The sequence below is a fragment of the Festucalex cinctus genome, chromosome 11, assembly GCF_051991245.1.
Source record: "Festucalex cinctus isolate MCC-2025b chromosome 11, RoL_Fcin_1.0, whole genome shotgun sequence".
NCBI classification, from domain to species: domain Eukaryota; kingdom Metazoa; phylum Chordata; class Actinopteri; order Syngnathiformes; family Syngnathidae; genus Festucalex; species Festucalex cinctus.
In genome coordinates this window covers 10,113,249-10,131,440 of record NC_135421.1, presented here as the reverse complement: position 1 = coordinate 10,131,440, position 18,192 = coordinate 10,113,249, and the positions used below count along the sequence as shown (strand labels likewise).

At 41.5% G+C, this 18,192-nt stretch overlaps 1 protein-coding gene and 2 long non-coding RNA genes across 4 annotated transcripts in view; 1 reads left to right on the top strand and 2 right to left on the bottom strand.

Annotated features, from left to right (window-relative positions):
- The window catches only part of spag6 (sperm associated antigen 6), a 19,260-nt gene extending 1,068 nt beyond the window's left edge, over nucleotides 1–18,192 (top strand). The window contains exons 1-12 of one of the 2 annotated variants that reach the window (XM_077537708.1): nucleotides 11,370–11,496; nucleotides 11,806–11,875; nucleotides 11,950–12,045; nucleotides 12,120–12,286; nucleotides 13,737–13,920; nucleotides 13,997–14,202; nucleotides 14,311–14,484; nucleotides 14,562–14,714; nucleotides 16,087–16,278; nucleotides 16,399–16,515; nucleotides 16,586–16,731; nucleotides 16,955–18,192. In XM_077537708.1, coding sequence (XP_077393834.1) covers nucleotides 11,851–11,875; nucleotides 11,950–12,045; nucleotides 12,120–12,286; nucleotides 13,737–13,920; nucleotides 13,997–14,202; nucleotides 14,311–14,484; nucleotides 14,562–14,714; nucleotides 16,087–16,278; nucleotides 16,399–16,515; nucleotides 16,586–16,731; nucleotides 16,955–17,018 — 1,524 coding nt within the window. In that variant the 5' untranslated portion in view covers nucleotides 11,370–11,496; nucleotides 11,806–11,850 and the 3' untranslated portion in view covers nucleotides 17,019–18,192. Of the gene's footprint in view, nucleotides 1–11,369; nucleotides 11,497–11,805; nucleotides 11,876–11,949; nucleotides 12,046–12,119; nucleotides 12,287–13,736; nucleotides 13,921–13,996; nucleotides 14,203–14,310; nucleotides 14,485–14,561; nucleotides 14,715–16,086; nucleotides 16,279–16,398; nucleotides 16,516–16,585; nucleotides 16,732–16,954 lie in introns of those variants that run through there. The other variant, XM_077537709.1, reaches the window with a different exon arrangement.
- Nucleotides 1,586–5,968, bottom strand: LOC144031024 (uncharacterized). Its single transcript, XR_013287407.1, has 4 exons — nucleotides 3,423–5,968; nucleotides 3,112–3,213; nucleotides 2,815–2,894; nucleotides 1,586–2,726 (listed from the first exon to the last, which is right to left on the bottom strand). It is a non-coding gene; the product is annotated as an uncharacterized LOC144031024 (long non-coding RNA).
- Nucleotides 6,642–11,630, bottom strand: LOC144031023 (uncharacterized). The gene is made up of 4 exons (XR_013287406.1): nucleotides 11,517–11,630; nucleotides 7,312–7,414; nucleotides 7,151–7,229; nucleotides 6,642–7,021 (listed from the first exon to the last, which is right to left on the bottom strand). It is a non-coding gene; the product is annotated as an uncharacterized LOC144031023 (long non-coding RNA).

Genomic DNA, 18,192 nt, shown 5'->3' with positions numbered 1-18,192 from the left:
CACTTTTCTGTTTTTGAGATCGCTCAGATGTATATTTCAATGTTTCTGTAAGCCTGTCAGCTTCATTTGTTGATAAATAAATGCTTAAAAAAATAAAAAAAAATAAACTATATGGCAATGGGGTATATACCACGGAAGAGGCGGGACTGTTTTTTGCACAACAGTTTGTTTCCGGTTCGGTTTGCGACGTGTGGGCTGCGTCAAAAATACTTGTGCTTCCGACTTTGTGCCCCTAGGTTGCGCGTTAGCAACCCGGACCGGAAATAAACTGTTGTGCAAAATCACATCCCGCCTCTTCCGTGGCATATACCCCACTACAGAGGTCAAAACACGTTCGTGCAAGCAACTCAACTCTATTTATAAAACGCTTTAAAGTGTGGGACACGAAAAAGTCACCCTAAAAGTATTTAAAAAAAAAAAAAAAAAAGTACAAGTACAAATAATATGGTTTCAATGATTACTGTGTTAAAACGCAATGACAAGGGCTTGTAAAAATTAGATATTTTCGTGAATTTCCAAAACACGGCAACTCACTGGCGACGCCCCCTTTTTCCGAGCCTGGACACTCGTGACGTCAGCGGGAGTACGGAAGTTGGCGAAAACAATACGAGGATATGGAGAACTACACGGATAGTGAGGTGCTTTCTGACTCGCTATCAAGTGTAGAGTTGGAATTTGACGTTCCCGACTACAAGCAGTCTTCAGCCGAAGATAAGCCCAGGAATATGTCCAGCTGTATCAGTTTGAGCCTTTTCTTGATGAAGGTGCTGGTGCACCTGTGTCCGGTCGTCTGCGTTACAATGAAGGTGGCTGTGACCAGTTTCAAACTGCCGAGGTAGAGGACGACATCGGCGGGCTCCAGAACACAGAATGGTAAATCTTACTCTTTATTTTAAAATGGAAATTATGGACTAATAATGCTGTTCATATTTTTGTATGGGCGAAATAGCAAACGCTTTGTGGCCAAAATGTATCTTGGTTTAGTCCAATACACTCAAATTATGCTTTACTTGTTGTAGTAAAAAGCTAATTTATATTGGTAGTAGTAAAATAGAACTTATTATCCATCTTAAAATGCAAACCATAAACTAAATGCTGCTTACTCGCTGTCGTAAGAAGTGAAGCCACCACTGCCCCTTTTACATGTCCACATGCCAACTTCTGTGAGAGTCAATTCACAATGGAGAAAGGGTACATCATGCATTTTGGAAATTAAATTGACCTCATACCAGTCAGATGCATGACACTTTTTTTCCTCCTGAAGTGCTTGAAATACATAATCCAAGTAATTCTCAATGAACAAATTCTTTGTAAATGTTATAAATGGCTGGGGAAAAAAAAAGAAGTTGCTTGTGCTTTGCAGGTGTTCCTGTGGTAACTGTGTATCAATGTCAACAGTGAAGGAGAGCGTTTGCTGTCAGAGTCCTGAGCGCAGCAGAGCCAGTGTATCACCCATCACTGGACCTCATTGGATGAGGTGTGCCTCAGTGTGGAAGTCTTGCAGACCGCTTACCGATTCCTTCTTGTGTAGTGTCAGGAAAAAGGAGAACATTTCCATCGAATGACGACAAAAGATACCACAAAATGATATAAATAAATACAATTATACAAAAGAAATACATTCCTTTTTCTTTTCATCCAAAGTATAAATGAATAGAGAACAATCAGCAATGCCTATAAATTTACAAATGTACAAATTGGATCTTGCGAGTCATCAGTCAAACTATTCAGTGATTCATCACACACACACACACACACACACACACACACACACACACACACACACACACACACACAAAAAAGACAGTAGTTCAGTGCGCTTCCTACAATTGGTCACAAAATCCAATATCCGAGTCTGAAATTGTCATGTCTAAAACTCAGCTTACTACTCCACTGAAAAAGCTAACGGTAAGTAAAGTGTGAATTGTGTGACCGCACAGCCTCTGCCTAGTCTGGCTTCTGAAAGTCTGCACACAGTGGTCGGCGTTCGTTCTGCATTTCCTGGTCCAGCGTCCGCCAGCTCTTCAAGGAGTGTGTCCTCATCCAGATTGGCCCCCTGACAGATGGTCTCCACAATCTTCTTAAGATCCTCCACATATTCTGTATTCTGTACATAATAATATTCCCATTGAATTATTTAATCATGTTGTACATATATGCAAAATAATTAGAATTAACTTTCATTTCTATTCCTACTTTTTCCCGACTATGTTGTGAGTAGATTGTTGAATTCTAATTGTGGATGTAGATATTTCAAATAAAAAATACATATGAAATGTTGGCTGCCCCAGGACTTTTCACAAAATACAGGACTGTCTCAGTAAATTAGAATATTATGGCTTTTTTTTATTTTATTTTTTTACTTGGTCTGAGGAAATATTCTAATATTTTGAGATAGGAGATTTGAGTTTTCTTAAGCTGTAAATCATAATCAGCAATATTAAAACAATAAAAGGCTTGCAATATTTCAGTTGATTTGTAATGAATCCAGAATGTATGGCATTTTTGCTTATTTAATTGCATTACAGAAAATAATGGAATTTATCACAATATTCTAATTTTCTGAGACAGTCCTGTAAATGCTCCTTTTCTGTACTGTACTTGGGATAGCACACAGTGTATTTAGCATCCCCATCCTTTGTAACATCCTGGATCTGGTGTGCATGGAGGGTCTGAGTTTCCACGGTCACCAAAAGAGCTCTGCCTGGACCAAACTGTCTGCACTCCTGAAAATATGATTCCATAAACATATGTACCATGCAAAGTATGTTTTTTGAGATGATTAAAACCAATTATTACAATAACTATCCTTACCCTTTTTCTGTCCTTTAGCTCAAATTGAGACTCCTACGGTTCTGTTTGAGGGCAAGGCTTGACATGAAGCTTCTTTTCCCCTTAAAAAAAAAAAAAAAAAAAACTTAAATAAGAAGCTATGTTGAAATGCAGGTAATATTCACACCTATACAGCCATTTTATTCTTTGAAAAATACACAATACATTTGTAAATTACAGGTACATGACAAATTTGAACACGAGGTGGGGTGAGCAATATTGTTTTTCCATAAATTGGTGTTTTATCAATCATGTATATTGTACAGTACATTTACTCACATTTTGAATGCAAACACATCACCCAAATCTTCTTCCAAACATGTCGCATGTGTAGCAGTTTCCTTTGACTCATACTCACTCCATAAGCATCTCACCCACCATCTGAAACAAAGTTTGAGCTGTTGTTAACTTCAACACATATGCACAGAACTATACATAATACAAAATAAAATAGACAACAAATGGAAAGCTAGCAGTTCCTCATTAGAAATTGGTACCTTTTCATTGACTGTATATTAATTTGGCAGTGGTTATTTTTGCCATGAGCTGCTAAAATAAGTGCTGTTAACTTTCTAAATTGTAGTTCTTACCCCACATTATAGCCAAGTGACAGCTTCAGGGCCGGGAGCGGGTCAAACGAATCTTCCTCGAAATGTGCGCTGTACAACACTGACGTTGGAGTCGGGTGTCCACTTATCTCTCGTCCGTTGTACTTGCTTTGTCCATTTTTCGCCAAGAACTGCATCTTGAGGGAACCGAAAAAGGTTCACGCCACCCTCCCTTCGATTACAACAAAATCCGGCCACGCAACGAGACGGCATTGTAGAAATTCAGTTGATGATAAAGCACACAGCAGTCATAAGCTTGCAGCGGCAAAGCAAAGACGCTGACTTCCGTTCTTCCGCTGATGTCATATCCGATTCGGCCGCTGGAGCGCGCCAATGGCCAGATTTTACTGTTTTAGGAGCTAAGCCCTCCCTTTCCATAAAACCTAGTGACTCCCCTGGACTGTTGATTGTCTGGTGTTCTTGTGTTTTTCCCCAGTCTCGTTATCGTTAACCTTGTCCAACTACATGTGTCTTTCCTTCCCGGTGTGTGTTGCTGATTGGTTTCCCCTGCCTGCTGTCTCCCAGGTGTGACCTGTTAGTGTCTCATTTGTGTTGGTAAAAGGGAGTGGTGTTAGTTTCACGCGGGGGTGGGAGCATTGTATGTTGTATTGCAGTGTTGTGGCTGTTCTAGTTAGTATCCAAGTCAAGTCTGCCCGATGTAATGCCATGGCAGTCTACGTTGAATATCGTCAAGTCATTCTCTTTTCTGTTTGTCTCCCTGCTGTATTTCTCCGCCTTTGGGTCCACATATCACACCCCCAACATGACATAAACAGACAGGGACCTCAAATAAGCAATTTAAAAAAATGGCTGGATAGTTTGGCCTTCGAGTACATTATCAATATGTCTAATTATAGTTTGAAGTCTGAGCCTTAAATGTCAGCTGGAGCTGATACTGTTTGTAGTATAGAGACACGTGGCAAAAAAAACTTTTCATATAAGCACCATTTAAAATAGAAATCACATTTCATCAAACTGGTAAACAGTGCTGTAAGTCCTGAGGAGGTAGAGGACATACAGAATCCAGTCCGGAGTCACACTGTATTAGGGTCAGAGGAAGAGCACATGCTGTACTTGGAAGAAAAAAATAAAGTGTCTAATCTGAGTCATCTCTTGGACATCCTTTTAACTACAGTACTGAAGGTCGAATGGTCGAATGGTTTGTATGATAGTCACAGGCAAAACAATACAATTTGCCGTTTTCACCGTATTTGCATTGGGGAAATATCAGAAATATTGGGGAAATATCAGAAATGCACGGATGTTCGGAATTGTCAATTGGTACAACGATGTCTGCAGTAGAGGTAAAAAATTAGACAATAAATTCCTTGCTGAACTTTTAAAACCAAGAACTCCCTTTACCCATGCAGAACTCAAATATCTTGGACTTGTTGGTGGAAAAGCAGCTATAGTGAGACATAGAATAGGCCAAGGGATACATTACAAAATGGCCGCCAGTGGCTTCATTTTTCAACGGTGAATAAGCGCCATTATGACAGTCCAGTTATATAAAAGTCCGTGCGCCAGACACTGTTACCATGCCAACATAGTTCCACTGTTATAGTCTCTTTCCTCTCCAGTCTGACGTTTACTGGTTACGTGTCATTTCTGTAGTGCATTTCAAAATAAAGAAACGGGGAAGTTGCGTGAGAATATTCTTCCAAAGTAAAATTTGGGGATTGGGGAGAAAGCAAAGCTTTTACTCCTTTTGTAATAAGACAATATTTTTATTTACAGGAACGAAAAAAAAGTCATTTTTTATTTGCCGCCATTTCTACAAATGAAACAAAAGTTGTTGTTTTTTTTTTCATATAGGTTAATTGCTTCTCGTGTGAATATTTTCAATGCACGTTTGTGATGACTCCATTTTCTGTTCTGGAGCTTTCTCTGCCCATGTGTCTCATTTTTGAAAAGGAAGAAAATCACATTTGAAGCGTTTTCTTTTCTTTTTCTTTTCTTTTTTTTTTAAGGAAGAAAATCACACATTTGAAGCGTTTTCTAGAAACCACATGTACATAGAAATACAGTAATGCCTTTTCAAACCGGCGATGTCCGGTTTTGCGACATTTCACGCTCAATGACGTCACGACTCCCGTGTTTTCCGTTTGTATCTGTTGATTCGCTCGACTGTATGGACAACTTATTGTATTGTTACTGTTGTACAGTATAAAACATCTAAATAAAAACTTTACACGCACGAGGAACCTGTGTATGTATTTGTATTTTTTGCATGCACTGAGCATGCATTTTGTAAATTACTCTTTTAAATTGTTTTTTTTCAATTTATGCGGTGGAATTGTAATAGAAATATATTTTTTATTTTTCCACTTAAATACATTTATTTTGTATTTATCAAAAATTAATATCAATTGAAATGCATGCATGCTGAACTAGCACATTTTATCGTTGCATGGGACTTAATAAGTAGGCCAACGCAGCAATATATGAAATGAACACCGGGCTTGTTGTAGAATAAATGAACAAAAGCAAATGTATTTAAAGGGATCGTTCGGCTTTTTTAACATGAATCTCAATTTGATCCTCACCTCCCGTGTGTGCGATCAGCACTGACTTACCCCCGACAGCGTTCTGTGACACGCGTTCTGGTTCGGCGTTGGACGAGAGGAAAATAGTCCAGCAAGCTGGCTGGGGTCTCGGAAATAAAGCGTTTTTCTTCCTATTTGTTTTCAAAAGCGTGATACATTTCCATCACAATACTCTTTTCTGAATAAAATCAGACGCCATTACCGCCAGCCACTACTTTTCTGTTCGTTCGTTCGTATCACTGCGCGGCGCCCTGTAGAACGCTAACCGACGCACTGCAGCCAGATAGCTGATACTTCCGCCTGAAGTTGTTTGCCTTTTCGGCGGAAGTATCAGCTAGCTGGCTGTAGTGCGTCGGTTAGCGTTCTACAGGGCGCCGCGCAGTGATACGAACGAACAGAAAAGTAGTGGCTGGCGGTAATGGCGTCTGATTTTATTCAGAAAAGAGTATTGTGATGGAAATGTATCACGCTTTTGAAAACAAATAGTTTTTAGAAGAAAAACGCTTTATTTCCAAGACCACAGCCAGCTTGCTGGACTATTTTCCTCTCGTCCAACGCCGAACCAGAACGCGCGTCACAGAACGCTGTCAGGGGTAAGTCAGTGCTGATCGCACACACGGGAGGTGAGGATCAAATTGAGATTCATGTTAAAAAAGCCGAACGATCCCTTTAATATAGGCCCTATAGGCTCATTTCTATTTTGTAAGTGTGAGATATATTATGCTCACTTCTATTTTGCAATATTTTCGTTAGAGCAATAAAGGAAAAAATATAATTCAAGATAACTACCGAAATGTAGTTATATTTGACATTTTGATTTTAGGCCCTATTATAAATGAAACAGATCCACGTCCTTCACGTGTAGCACAATTACAATAAATTGCAGTGACAGACCAACTTGCTTTGATTGACGTGACCAACCAAGATTCTACCAAATTAAAGCCATAAATTTAGCAAGAGCAAAACATTCGCGTGGTAAGGTTTTCTCTTCTGGTCCAGTTGTCTTTCCTTGCAGCATTCTTGTTGCGATTGGCTCTAAAATGACAGTAAAAAAATATTTGTTGAGTTTGTCCTTGTTGAATTGAGCCGATCCATTTTTTGTGTGTGTGTGTGTGTGTGTGTGTGTGTGGTTGTGATAAACTTGGAAAAAGTCACAAAAAGCACCGTTGGTTTGTGGTCATGTGGTTCAACTTCAGTCGGTGACGTTTGCTCTTCTTTGGTTAGCATTCTTGCAAAGATGTGTCTAAAAATAGCACATCATGAACGTGAGAGGAGTTGAAAACCACACAATTTTGCCCAGACCCTCTACGCCCCACAAGCCCTACCTCGCTTCAGGCATTCTGAACCGTCGGGTCTTGTGGCCTGCTGCCAATAAAGGAAGAGAGTGGCACCAGTTTGATGAGGATCTTGACCAAATTCTGGACGCTACTGCAAGAGGAGGAGCAGACCAGAAATTGCTGTCGATGTCCGCTATGATCATCAACATAGGTGCCGAAAGATTTGGCGTCAAAGAACAACGGGCAACCAGACCTATAGGGGAGCCAAATCGACGGGAGGTGAAAATCAGCCAGTTGCGGCAGGAGCTTAGACTGCTTAGACGGCAGTTTAATGTGGCAAGGGAGGAGGATAAGGCTAGGCTAGCAGAGCACCGTAGCATGGTGAGGAAAAGACTAACCACCCTCCGCCGAGCAGAGTGGCATAGGAGGAGAGGCAGGGAGAGAGCCAGGAGACGGGCAGCCTTCATCTCAAACCCCTTCGGCTTCACCAAGAAGATCCTCGGGCAAAAAAGAAGCGGCCATCTCTCCTGCACCGAAGAGGAGGTCAACAACTACCTCAATGTCTCCTATAGTGACAGTGCAAGAGAGGAAGATCTTGGGCCATGCAGAACCTTGATAACCCCGCCAGAACCCATCGTGGTATTTAACACCAAAGAGCCAACTTTGAAAGAAGTTGAGGAAGTTGTCAAGGCAGCTAGATCAAATTCAGCACCAGGCCCTAGTGGAGTGCCATATGTAGTCTTCAAGAGTTGCCCCAGACTATGGCTATGCAGGATCCTCAGGGTCATCTGGAGAAGGGGGAAGGTTGCCCAGCAGTGGAGACACGCAGAGGGTGTATGGATTCCAAAGGAGGAGAGCTCAATAACTATCGAACAATTCAGAATCATCTCACTCCTCAGCGTAGAGAGCAAGATATTCTTCAGTATTGTTGCCCGGCGCATGACGGAGTTCCTCCTGAGGAATACATACATTGACACCTCGGTGCAGAAGGGAGGAGTTCCAAAGGTCCCAGGATGCATTGAGCACACGGGAGTGGTCACCCAGCTGATCCGGGAGGCACGGGAGGGCAAAGGAGACCTGGCAGTCCTTTGGCTTGACCTCGCCAATGCCTACGGGTCTATCCCACACAAGCTGGTGGAAGCCTCGCTTGACCGACACCATGTCCCAGACAAGATCAAGGACCTCATACTGGACTATTACAGCTGCTTCAGTTTGAGAGTCACTTCTGGAGCTGTGACATCTGCGTTTCATCGCCTTGAGAAGGGCATCATAACGGGATGTACCATTTCTGTGGTGTTGTTTTCTTTGGCTATGAATATGCTGGTGAAGTCAGCAGAAGTGGAATGCAGAGGACCACTAAGCAACTCAGGTGTGCGACAGCCCCCCATCAGAGCGTTCATGGATGATCTGACTGTAACGACAACATCAGTCGTAGTTGTAGATGGATCCTCCAAGGCCTCATGCATCTCATCAGCTGGGCCAGGATGAACTTCAAGCCAGGCTCAGATCGCCAAAGCTCTGTCCACGAGATCTTCCGGCAAGCTGCCTCTTCCCACCGTGTCCACGCCCCCTGCTGCCGCATTCCTACTGTCCTACTGCAGCGCTCTTCCTCCACCCCTGCCCAAACCTCTTCCTGGATAAGCAGGCGCCTTTCCTTCCCCTGTGCCTTGTTGTAGGAAGGTCTTGGGTTGTCCCAAGTCCTGCTCGACCGCATGCCACTGATCCCACCAGCTCGCTGTGCCGCAGGCGGGACTCAGCCTGGTCGACTGCCTCTTGAGAGCACCACTTCCTGCCGGTCTTCACCTGTATGCCAGCCGAGGAGACTCTGTTGTCGCTTGAGTCCCTATACAGCAGCACCTCTCTCGCTCGGGTCACCATAAACTCCTCCTTCAGACTGCTATCTGCCCTTTAGCAGTCTGAAGGAGGAGTTTATGGTGACCCGAGCGAGAGAGGTGCTGCTGTATAGGGACTCAAGCGACAACAGAGTCTCCTCGGCTGGCATACAGGTGAAGACCGGCAGGAAGTGGTGCTCTCAAGAGGCAGTCGACCAGGCTGAGTCCCGCCTGCGGCACAGCGAGCTGGTGGGATCAGTGGCATGCGGTCGAGCAGGACTTGGGACAACCCAAGACCTTCCTACAACAAGGCACAGGGGAAGGAAAGGCGCCTGCTTATCCAGGAAGAGGTTTGGGCAGGGGTGGAGGAAGAGCGCTGCAGTAGGACAGTAGGAATGCGGCAGCAGGGGGCGTGGACACGGTGGGAAGAGGCAGCTTGCCGGAAGATCTCGTGGACAGAGCTTTGGCGATCTGAGCCACACCGGATCAAGTTCCTCATCCAGTCGGTCTACGACGTCCTACCAAGCCCATCCAACCTCCACCACTGGGGCCTGGCTGAGAACCCGCTGTGCCCACTTTGCCAAAGGGTCGGATCGCTGGAGCACATCCTGAGTTGCTGCCCACGAGCACTGGGAGAGAGACGTTACCGCTGGCGTCACGACCAAGTGCTGCGAGTCATTGCAGAGACCATCAGCTCAGGGATCTCCACTAGCAAACACCAACAGCCAGCAAGGCAATCCATCGCCTTCGTCAGAGATGGGGACAAACCACAGCAGCGTCGGGGTGAAGCAGCTGGTCTCCTGGCAACAACCCAGGACTGGCAGTTGAAAGTCGACCTAGGGAAACAGCTCAATTTCCCAGAGAACATCGCGGTGACCGCACTCAGGCCTGACATCGTCCTTGTGTCAGAAACAACAAGGCAAGTGGTCCTGCTGGAATTGACTGTTCCCTGGGAAGACAGGATGGAGGAGGCTTTTGAGAGGAAGAGAGCCAAGTATGAGGAGCTGGCAGCCGAATGCCGAAGTAGGGGATGCACTCCCATAGAGGTCGGGTGCAGAGGATTCGCTGGTCAGTTACTCGTCAGGGCACTCAAGATGCTGGGAGTGAAGGGACTGCATAACAGGCGAGCCATCAAGAACATCAGTGACGCAGCAGAGAAGGCGTCAAGATGGCTGTGGATCAAGCGGGGCGACACGTGGTCACATGCTCTTAAGACACAAGCCGGGACTTGATCAACCCCGGCTGGGTCCCCTGGGCGAGGGTGTCTGTTGTGAGACCCGAAACACCCAATGAACCCAGGTGCCAACACTGATGATGTGTCTTAAGCTGCACCAAAAGTGTATATAACAACGATGGATGGATGGATGGATGGATGGATGGATGGATGGATGGATGATAGATAGATAGATAGATAGATAGATAGATAGATAGATAGATAGATAGATAGATAGATAGATAGATAGATAGATAGATACGCAAGCAATCATAGGTGAAATTGCATTTTTTTTTTTTTTTTTACCATTGTGGCTTTTTTTTTAACCATTGTGGCTTGAATCACTTTTTTTCTGGATAGCTAAAATGTCTTTCTGCAGCAGTTACGACACAAATGATCATCTTAAATATTTGTTGTTTCGTTTTGCTTTTCATAACTTAAAATTATAGTCTAAAACCTATACTTGGCGTGCTCGACTGACGACGGAATTTGTAATTAAAATAAATCGTTAATCGTAACCTGTCATCAAGTACGCCAAATCATAATAATCGTAAATATTTGTATGAACAACACAATTAGGCCGTAAATATATAACAGATTAAAAAGAACGGCGAAGACGGGGCGTGTTTCCGTGGCTTAATTGTGCGTCGTATGTCGAAACCGTCATCAGTGACTTCCATAACTCCAGTTTTGCTGTAACATTGTTAAGATTATGCTCTCAAAGGGTTAAGCGTGTTGCTCCATAAGTTTTAATGTTTAATTTACACTTCTCACGCTGTCAAACGGGCGCAGGTTATGTGGAGCTTATTCCTCCGTCATTATAGCCATAAATGTTACCGGTTTGTTGATCCTGAAATAGTCGCAGTACTATGCCAACAAAATTCAATGACGTGTATTTTATTTTATTTTATTTTGTTTTACGATGGTAATCACACATTGATTAAAAACGTATTATGTTTTTTTGGTTTTAAATATGATTTTTTTTGCCCCAAAACTAAGCACAAATATAAACGTGCTTTCAGTTGACATACGCAAAGTTCCCATTTTGGGTAGAGCAAAAGCTTTATCTGAATAGGCGATCTTGGGCCCGTTGTCAGGGTGACGCTTCACCACAACACACTGTGCAGACTCACTTCCTTCCAAGTCAAGTGGCTGCAAAAAAATAAAAATACTCCAGAGAAGTCGTTGGTGAGTTTTGTGAGCTTCACCTGTTGTCTTTTCTTGTAATAGTTCTTCGTGAAGTGAAAGAGTAAAAATAGCCTGCACATAAATTGCATTCACGCTCGTCAAACGCAGTCGTGTTGACGCGAGGCGGCCAATCTCTTTGTATTAAAATGCGGAACGTGCTGACGTAAAGAACCTCGGGACTCCTTGCGGTTCGGCGTCGCCGTGACTCGTCACCGTTTTCAAACCAGGAGGCAAATTGAATGGGAAAATAAAAGTGACGAAATAGAGACGCTAAATGACGTCACTCATGTTTACATGTCCCGCACACAGGTTTGCATACTATTTTTGAAATAATCCCATTTGGCGGCTGACACAATGACTCAAAGGCAGATCGTCCAAGGTGAGATGAGTGGTTGTGGATTTCTCACTCGCGTTTTGGAACGTGTCCGTGATTTTGTTTTTGTGTTGGCGCAGATTTTGAGCAGTATAATAAATTCAGGATGCAGTTTGTGCAAAGGGTTGCTGATCTGGCAGACCGGCCACAAAACATCGAAATCCTCCAAAAAGCTGGTAAGAAGACACGACGAATACGTTCCCCTGCAAACATCTGGCTTGATGTACGCAACGTGGCTCCGCCCCTTCAGGTGTCATGTCATTTCTGAAGCCCCTGATGCTGGATGTGGTCCCTGGCATCCAGCAGAAGGCTGCCTTGGCCCTGGGCCGCCTGGCAGACCACAACGCTGACCTGGCTAACAATTTGGTGCAGGAAGACATCCTGCCACAGCTCATCCGCTCGCTTAACATACAAAATGTGAGTATATTCAAAAGACTGGAGTATTTGCAAATGCATTGTTTTGCTCTTATTTCATTTCATTTCATTTCATTTCATTTGTTTGTTTATTTTTAAAAATGGGACCGAACATATTAATGAATATTTATAAATGTAAATATGTATGGGATTATAGCCGTTTGACCAAACTTCGTCCAGTAATGAATGGATCCTTTTTAATCATTGCAAACTGTCATGAATTTTGTACCTTTTTCAGAAATAGGAGTACATTTTGCCCCAGTAGTCTAAAAACTGTATTCTGATTAATACTGTGGAATATGAAAAAAACTCCAAAATCTACCATTTTGATTCAACTCAGGGGGCGGCCATTTTGCCACTTGCTGTTGACTGAAAATGACAGCTGTTGCTCGCGGCACAAGTAACAGCCAATCACGGCTCAGTTTGCGAACGTCAACATGACCAAACCCAGAAAACAGGTGAGCCGTGATTGGTCGTTTACTGAGCCCTGAGCAACTGTGATGTCATTTTCAGTTGACAGCAAGGGGCAAAATGGCCGCCCCCTGAGATGGATTTTGCTGCTTCATTGGTATTCTAAATGCAATATTAATCAGAATGATCTGTGTAGACAATAGTGGGGGACCCATATGACATATTGTAAAGACCATTTTTGGGTTGACATCCCTTTTAAATGTTTTCCATGTAAAGAGAAAATTGTGTTATGGTCACAAAGGCCTTACTACAATTTTTGGTAACAGAACAATTCATGCAAAACTGTATTTGGGTGTTTTGGAAAGACAGTAAGTCGGATTCAAGAACCTTAAAATCACATATTCTATATATCTACATCTATAACTCATTTTTGATTTAAAAAAAAATACACATTTTGTTGAATGTCATTTAATTCCACTGTATAATGGGAGACAATCTGTAATAGGTAGCAAAAATATACCTACAACTAAAAACTCACAAAAACAAAAAACATTGTTAAATTATATATAAAATAAAGTATTACACTAAAATGTTATATATATATATATTATATATATATATATATATATATATATATATATATATATATATATATATATATATATATATATATATATATATATATATATATATATATATATATAGTAAATGGACTAAAAAAATATATATTCACTTTATGCACTATTAGTTTCTTATCTATTTTGTTAATTAATAACATAATTAATTAATTAAGCAATTATACATCCAATAATTACAACAAATAATTAATTAATAGACTAAAACACAGGAAATAAATAATTGGCTAATCAATTAGTAAGTCATATAATTAATTATTTTTAAATTGAGCTGATTAATTAATTAATTCATTAATCGCATAGTGATTAATTAATTAAAAGCGAAATCCAAACAACCAATTAATTCATTCATTATGTGATGTATTCAAAGTAATAATTAATTTCTTGTTTTCGGTGTTGCAATGCAGAGGTTGTATAAGAAAGCAGCAGCATTTGTGCTGCGTGCCGTGTCCAAACACTCACCTGAGCTCGCTCAGGCGGTGGTGGCCAGTGGAGGTGTAGACGCGCTCGTCCTCTGTCTCGAGGAGTTTGACCCCGGTGTGAAGGAAGCTGCCGCCTTGGCTCTGGGCTTTATTGCACGACATAATGATGGTACGAAGGACACGCTTTCGTGATATTCAAGTTGTCAGGTTTGGAGTTCATTTTCACATCTGGATTCCTTTCCAAGCCTTGTCCCAGTCCATCGTGGATGCAGGCGCGGTCCCCATGCTGGTGTTGTGCCTGTTGGAGCCCGAGATTGCCCTCAAACGCACCGCAGCATCGGTGCTCAGTGACATTGCCAAACACACGCCAGAATTGGCCCAAATCGTTGTGGAAGCTGGCGCCATTGCACATCTGGCACAGATGATCCTCAACCCAGAAGCCAAACTCAGGGTAAGGCTTGATGAGAACGTTCTCAAACAATGTTGGGTTGTTTTGAAGCGGTTGCCTTCTGAGAGCATTCTTGCTCAAGAAGCAACACCTGTGCTTTTCTCCACACAGAGGCAGGTGTTCTCCGCTCTAGGTCAGATCAGCAAACACTCGGTGTGCCTGGCCGAGATGGTGATTGAGGCCGATGTCTTCCCTGCAGCCATCATGTGCCTCCGGGACCCGGACGAGTGCGTCAAAAAGAATGTCACCATTCTTATGAGAGAGGTGGTCAAACACACCCCTGAGGTTAGTTAATGCACACATGCACTCGAGTGATGTTGGTCACCAAACATCGAGTAAGACGCGTGTCATTGTTTTTGCAGCTTGCCCAGGTCATCGTCAACTGCGGCGGCATGTCCGAAGTGATCACCTACCTTGGCGAGTGCCGTGGAAGTCTAAGGTTGCCGGGCATCATGATGTTGGGATATGTGGCGGTGCACAATGAGCACTTGGCCATGGCTGTCATTCAATCTGAAGTAAGTATTGCTTTTGCTGGGGGTCTGCAACCTGCGGGTCTGGAGCCACATGTGGCTCTTTAGTCCCACTCCTCTGGCTCCCTGCGGATCTCTAAAAAAAAAAAAAAAAGGTAAAATAGAAATTATGCATTTTTTTTAAACATTTAAAATTGTTAGATAAATATTCTTTATTTTAAAATATCCTTTTTATTCTTAATGGCTTAATTTAAAAATTAATAATTAAAAAACAAAACAAAACAAAAAAAACAATCAAAATTTGTAAGTTGTCAGAAAGAGTAAAAAAATAAAATAAATTTCTAAACATGTAAAATGTAAAATATTGTTTACACTAATTAATGATTTAATTTAAAAATTCAATTTAAAAAAAAATCAAAATTTGTAAGTTGACAGAAAACGAGAGATGAAAGGTTGATGAAAAAGTAACAAAAATTTTATATATATATATATATATATATATATATATATATATATATATATATATATATATATATATATATATATATATATAAAATATATATGTTTAGGGATATATATATATATATATATATCCCTAAACATGTCGATAAAATGATCAGAAAAAAAGGAAGATGAAAAGCAGAAAATTACCATATAATGGACACAAAATTGCCCAAAAAGTCAGAAAATGTTTGTTTTTTTAAAAGGCAGAAAAGAAAACATTAAAAAATTACCATAAAATATCCAAAAACAAAAGAAGAAATCCCAAAAATTACCATAAATGTCCACAGAATTGCCAAAAATATCAGAAAATTGTTAGCGAAAAAGGTAGAAAGAAATGGCCAAAAATAGCCATAAAACGTCCAAAACCAAAGAAGAAATCCCCAAAATTACCATAAAATGTCTACAAAATTGCCAAAAATATCAGAAAATTGATAGCAAAAAAGGCAGAAAGAAATAGAAAAAAAATAGCCATATAATGTTCAAAACAACAGAAATCCTCAAAATTACCATAAAATGTCCACAAATTGTCAAAAATGTAAAAAAGATTAATAGAAAAAAGGCAGAAACAAATAAAAAAAACAACAACTACAAAATGTCCAAAAAAGGAAGAAGAGAGGTAGAAAATGACCATAATACAATTTGTTCATAAAATTGCCAAGAATGTTAGAAATTTGACAGAAAGACAGAAAATTCTCCTGAGCCCTCAGTACAGTTGACGAGCTTCATTCATTATAATGTTGAAAAATTTTGCAGCTCCAGACACGTTTTATTTATTTGGCCTAAAATGGGTCTTTTGACAGTAAAGGTTGCAGACCCCTGTCCTATACCAAGTCGTGCAGCAGTTGTGTAAACCTTTTTCACACTGCACTTGTTGAGCTGCGCCCTGAAACCTGCTTTCCTGCCGTCCACGCAGGGGTTGCTCCAGCTGGCTCTGTGTCTATCAGAGGAGACACAAGATCACATCAAGGCCGTCACAGCCTGGTGCATAGGCCAGATAGGCCATCACACCCCCGTGCATGCCAAGGCAGTTGCCACCGCCAACCTGCTTCCCAAGCTGTTGCAACTCTACATGGACGCCAACAGCTCAGAGGACCTGCAGACTAAAGTAAGTATGCTTTGGTGCACTGTTCAACTCATTCACTGCCATTGACGGCTGTAGACGTCAAAGATCAATTTTTACAGGGCTGGCAATGAATGACTTCATGATTTAAGATCTAAATTCTAGAGTAAGAAGGCCCTGAAGATGATCCTACAGAAGTGCACCTTCCTCCCAGCTCTGGAGTCACTACTCTACGATGCGCCTAGCAACATCATCAAACATGTTGTCTGCCAGTTCAGCAAGGTGAGTTGGTCAGAACAACCTGAAATTTCTCTATCCCATATTTGATTTCTATGCTCCTCTCATCTCATAGGTATTACCTCATGACAGTCAGGCCCGCCGTCAGTTCGTGGCCAGCGGAGGGTTAAAGAAAGTGCAAGAGATCCAGGCGGAGCCGGGCTCCGTCCTACAAGAACACATTAATTCGATCAAAAGCTGCTTCCCGGAGGAGATAGTCAGGTATGCTTGCTTCAAACTTAAGTCTGAATTAGACCTCAAATTAGTTCCATAAGCAGGTGGCAAATCTAAGGTCCAGAAAGTGCCACTATATGACTTTAGTTAGCCACAGGTGCTTCTACTCAAGCAGCTGGAAATGCCAGAACAAACAAACAAACAAACAAACAAACAAAAACAATGTACAAACGTGTACTCAAAATTGTGTTTTTTGTATTTGCTGTTGCAGGTACTACTCCCCAGGGTACTCTGAAGTGTTGTTGGACCGCTTAGAGAACTTCAAGATATCCTGAGAAGAGTCAGCATCACTATGCTACGTCACTGCTAAACCATGTGCTTCAAATATGCCTCAAACACTCACTTATGTTGATGGATGTTTTAGTTTAGTTTAGTTTAATTATTTTTTTTCCTTTCAGACACATGACAGCTTACATCAATCACATCACATCATTTGCAACATTGACATCCGAAAGAAAGGCTGACAGGTCGAAGTCGAGGCTTATTCGAGACCCGTCCCCATCGACCCATTACTATAACGCATCAGTCATATACATTATTTAGAATAGTAATTAGAATAAACACTGCTCGCGCAGTTCATCTTGAATGTCCGTGTGTAGATTGTGGCTAGTTCCAGTCATTTGGAACTGGTGAATCGGTCCCCAGACGCCACCAGCAGGCCCACCCCGCCAGGCGAGCAGCCAAGGCAAGCGCAATTCTTCTCCTTCACCAGTAGCGTCTTCGCTGACCTCGGATCAGCTTTCACACATTTTGTGGTTTCCAGAAGAGTAGATCGGCTTGCATTCTGCCCATTGCTTTCAATCAATATTGCCTCGATTCTGGTCAGCTAGCACCACTGTTTTTTTTTTGTTTTTTTTGGGGACTCATTTCAAATGCTGCCCTTGGGGAGACGCTGCAGAACAGCAAAAAGCGCAGGCCGTTGACCTTTCATCAAACAGGCCAAAATGTATTCTATCACTCACAATAAATACAAGTAACATTATGTTCTTAAATATACAAGGCAATGATTTTAGATTTTAGGCTGAACCTAACAGCAACTCTTTATTTGCACTAAAAGGAAGCCATTAATATTTCTCTATAGGACAAAACAGATTTTGATTCATTTGCGCATTTTGACTGCAAAATCAGCAGAAACATTTAACTAACGACCATCCAAAATGTGAAATTATGCAAAGACTCTCGTCTTGTACATTTTCTTTACAGAGTACCTTTAGTGCACAATGTTAAAAAGATTCTAAATATAAATATTAGTATAGTTGATTATTTCATTTTGAGTTTGGAACATGGACAAAAATGGTGTCTTGAAATGTTCTCAGTTTTATTTCATTGCACACAATAAAATCATCTGGATCCAGAAACACATACAAAATTGATGTATAGTTTATTTTAAAAGTATATCTTTATTTCATGCAACCACTCGAAGAAATACAATTGAACATTGGTCCACCA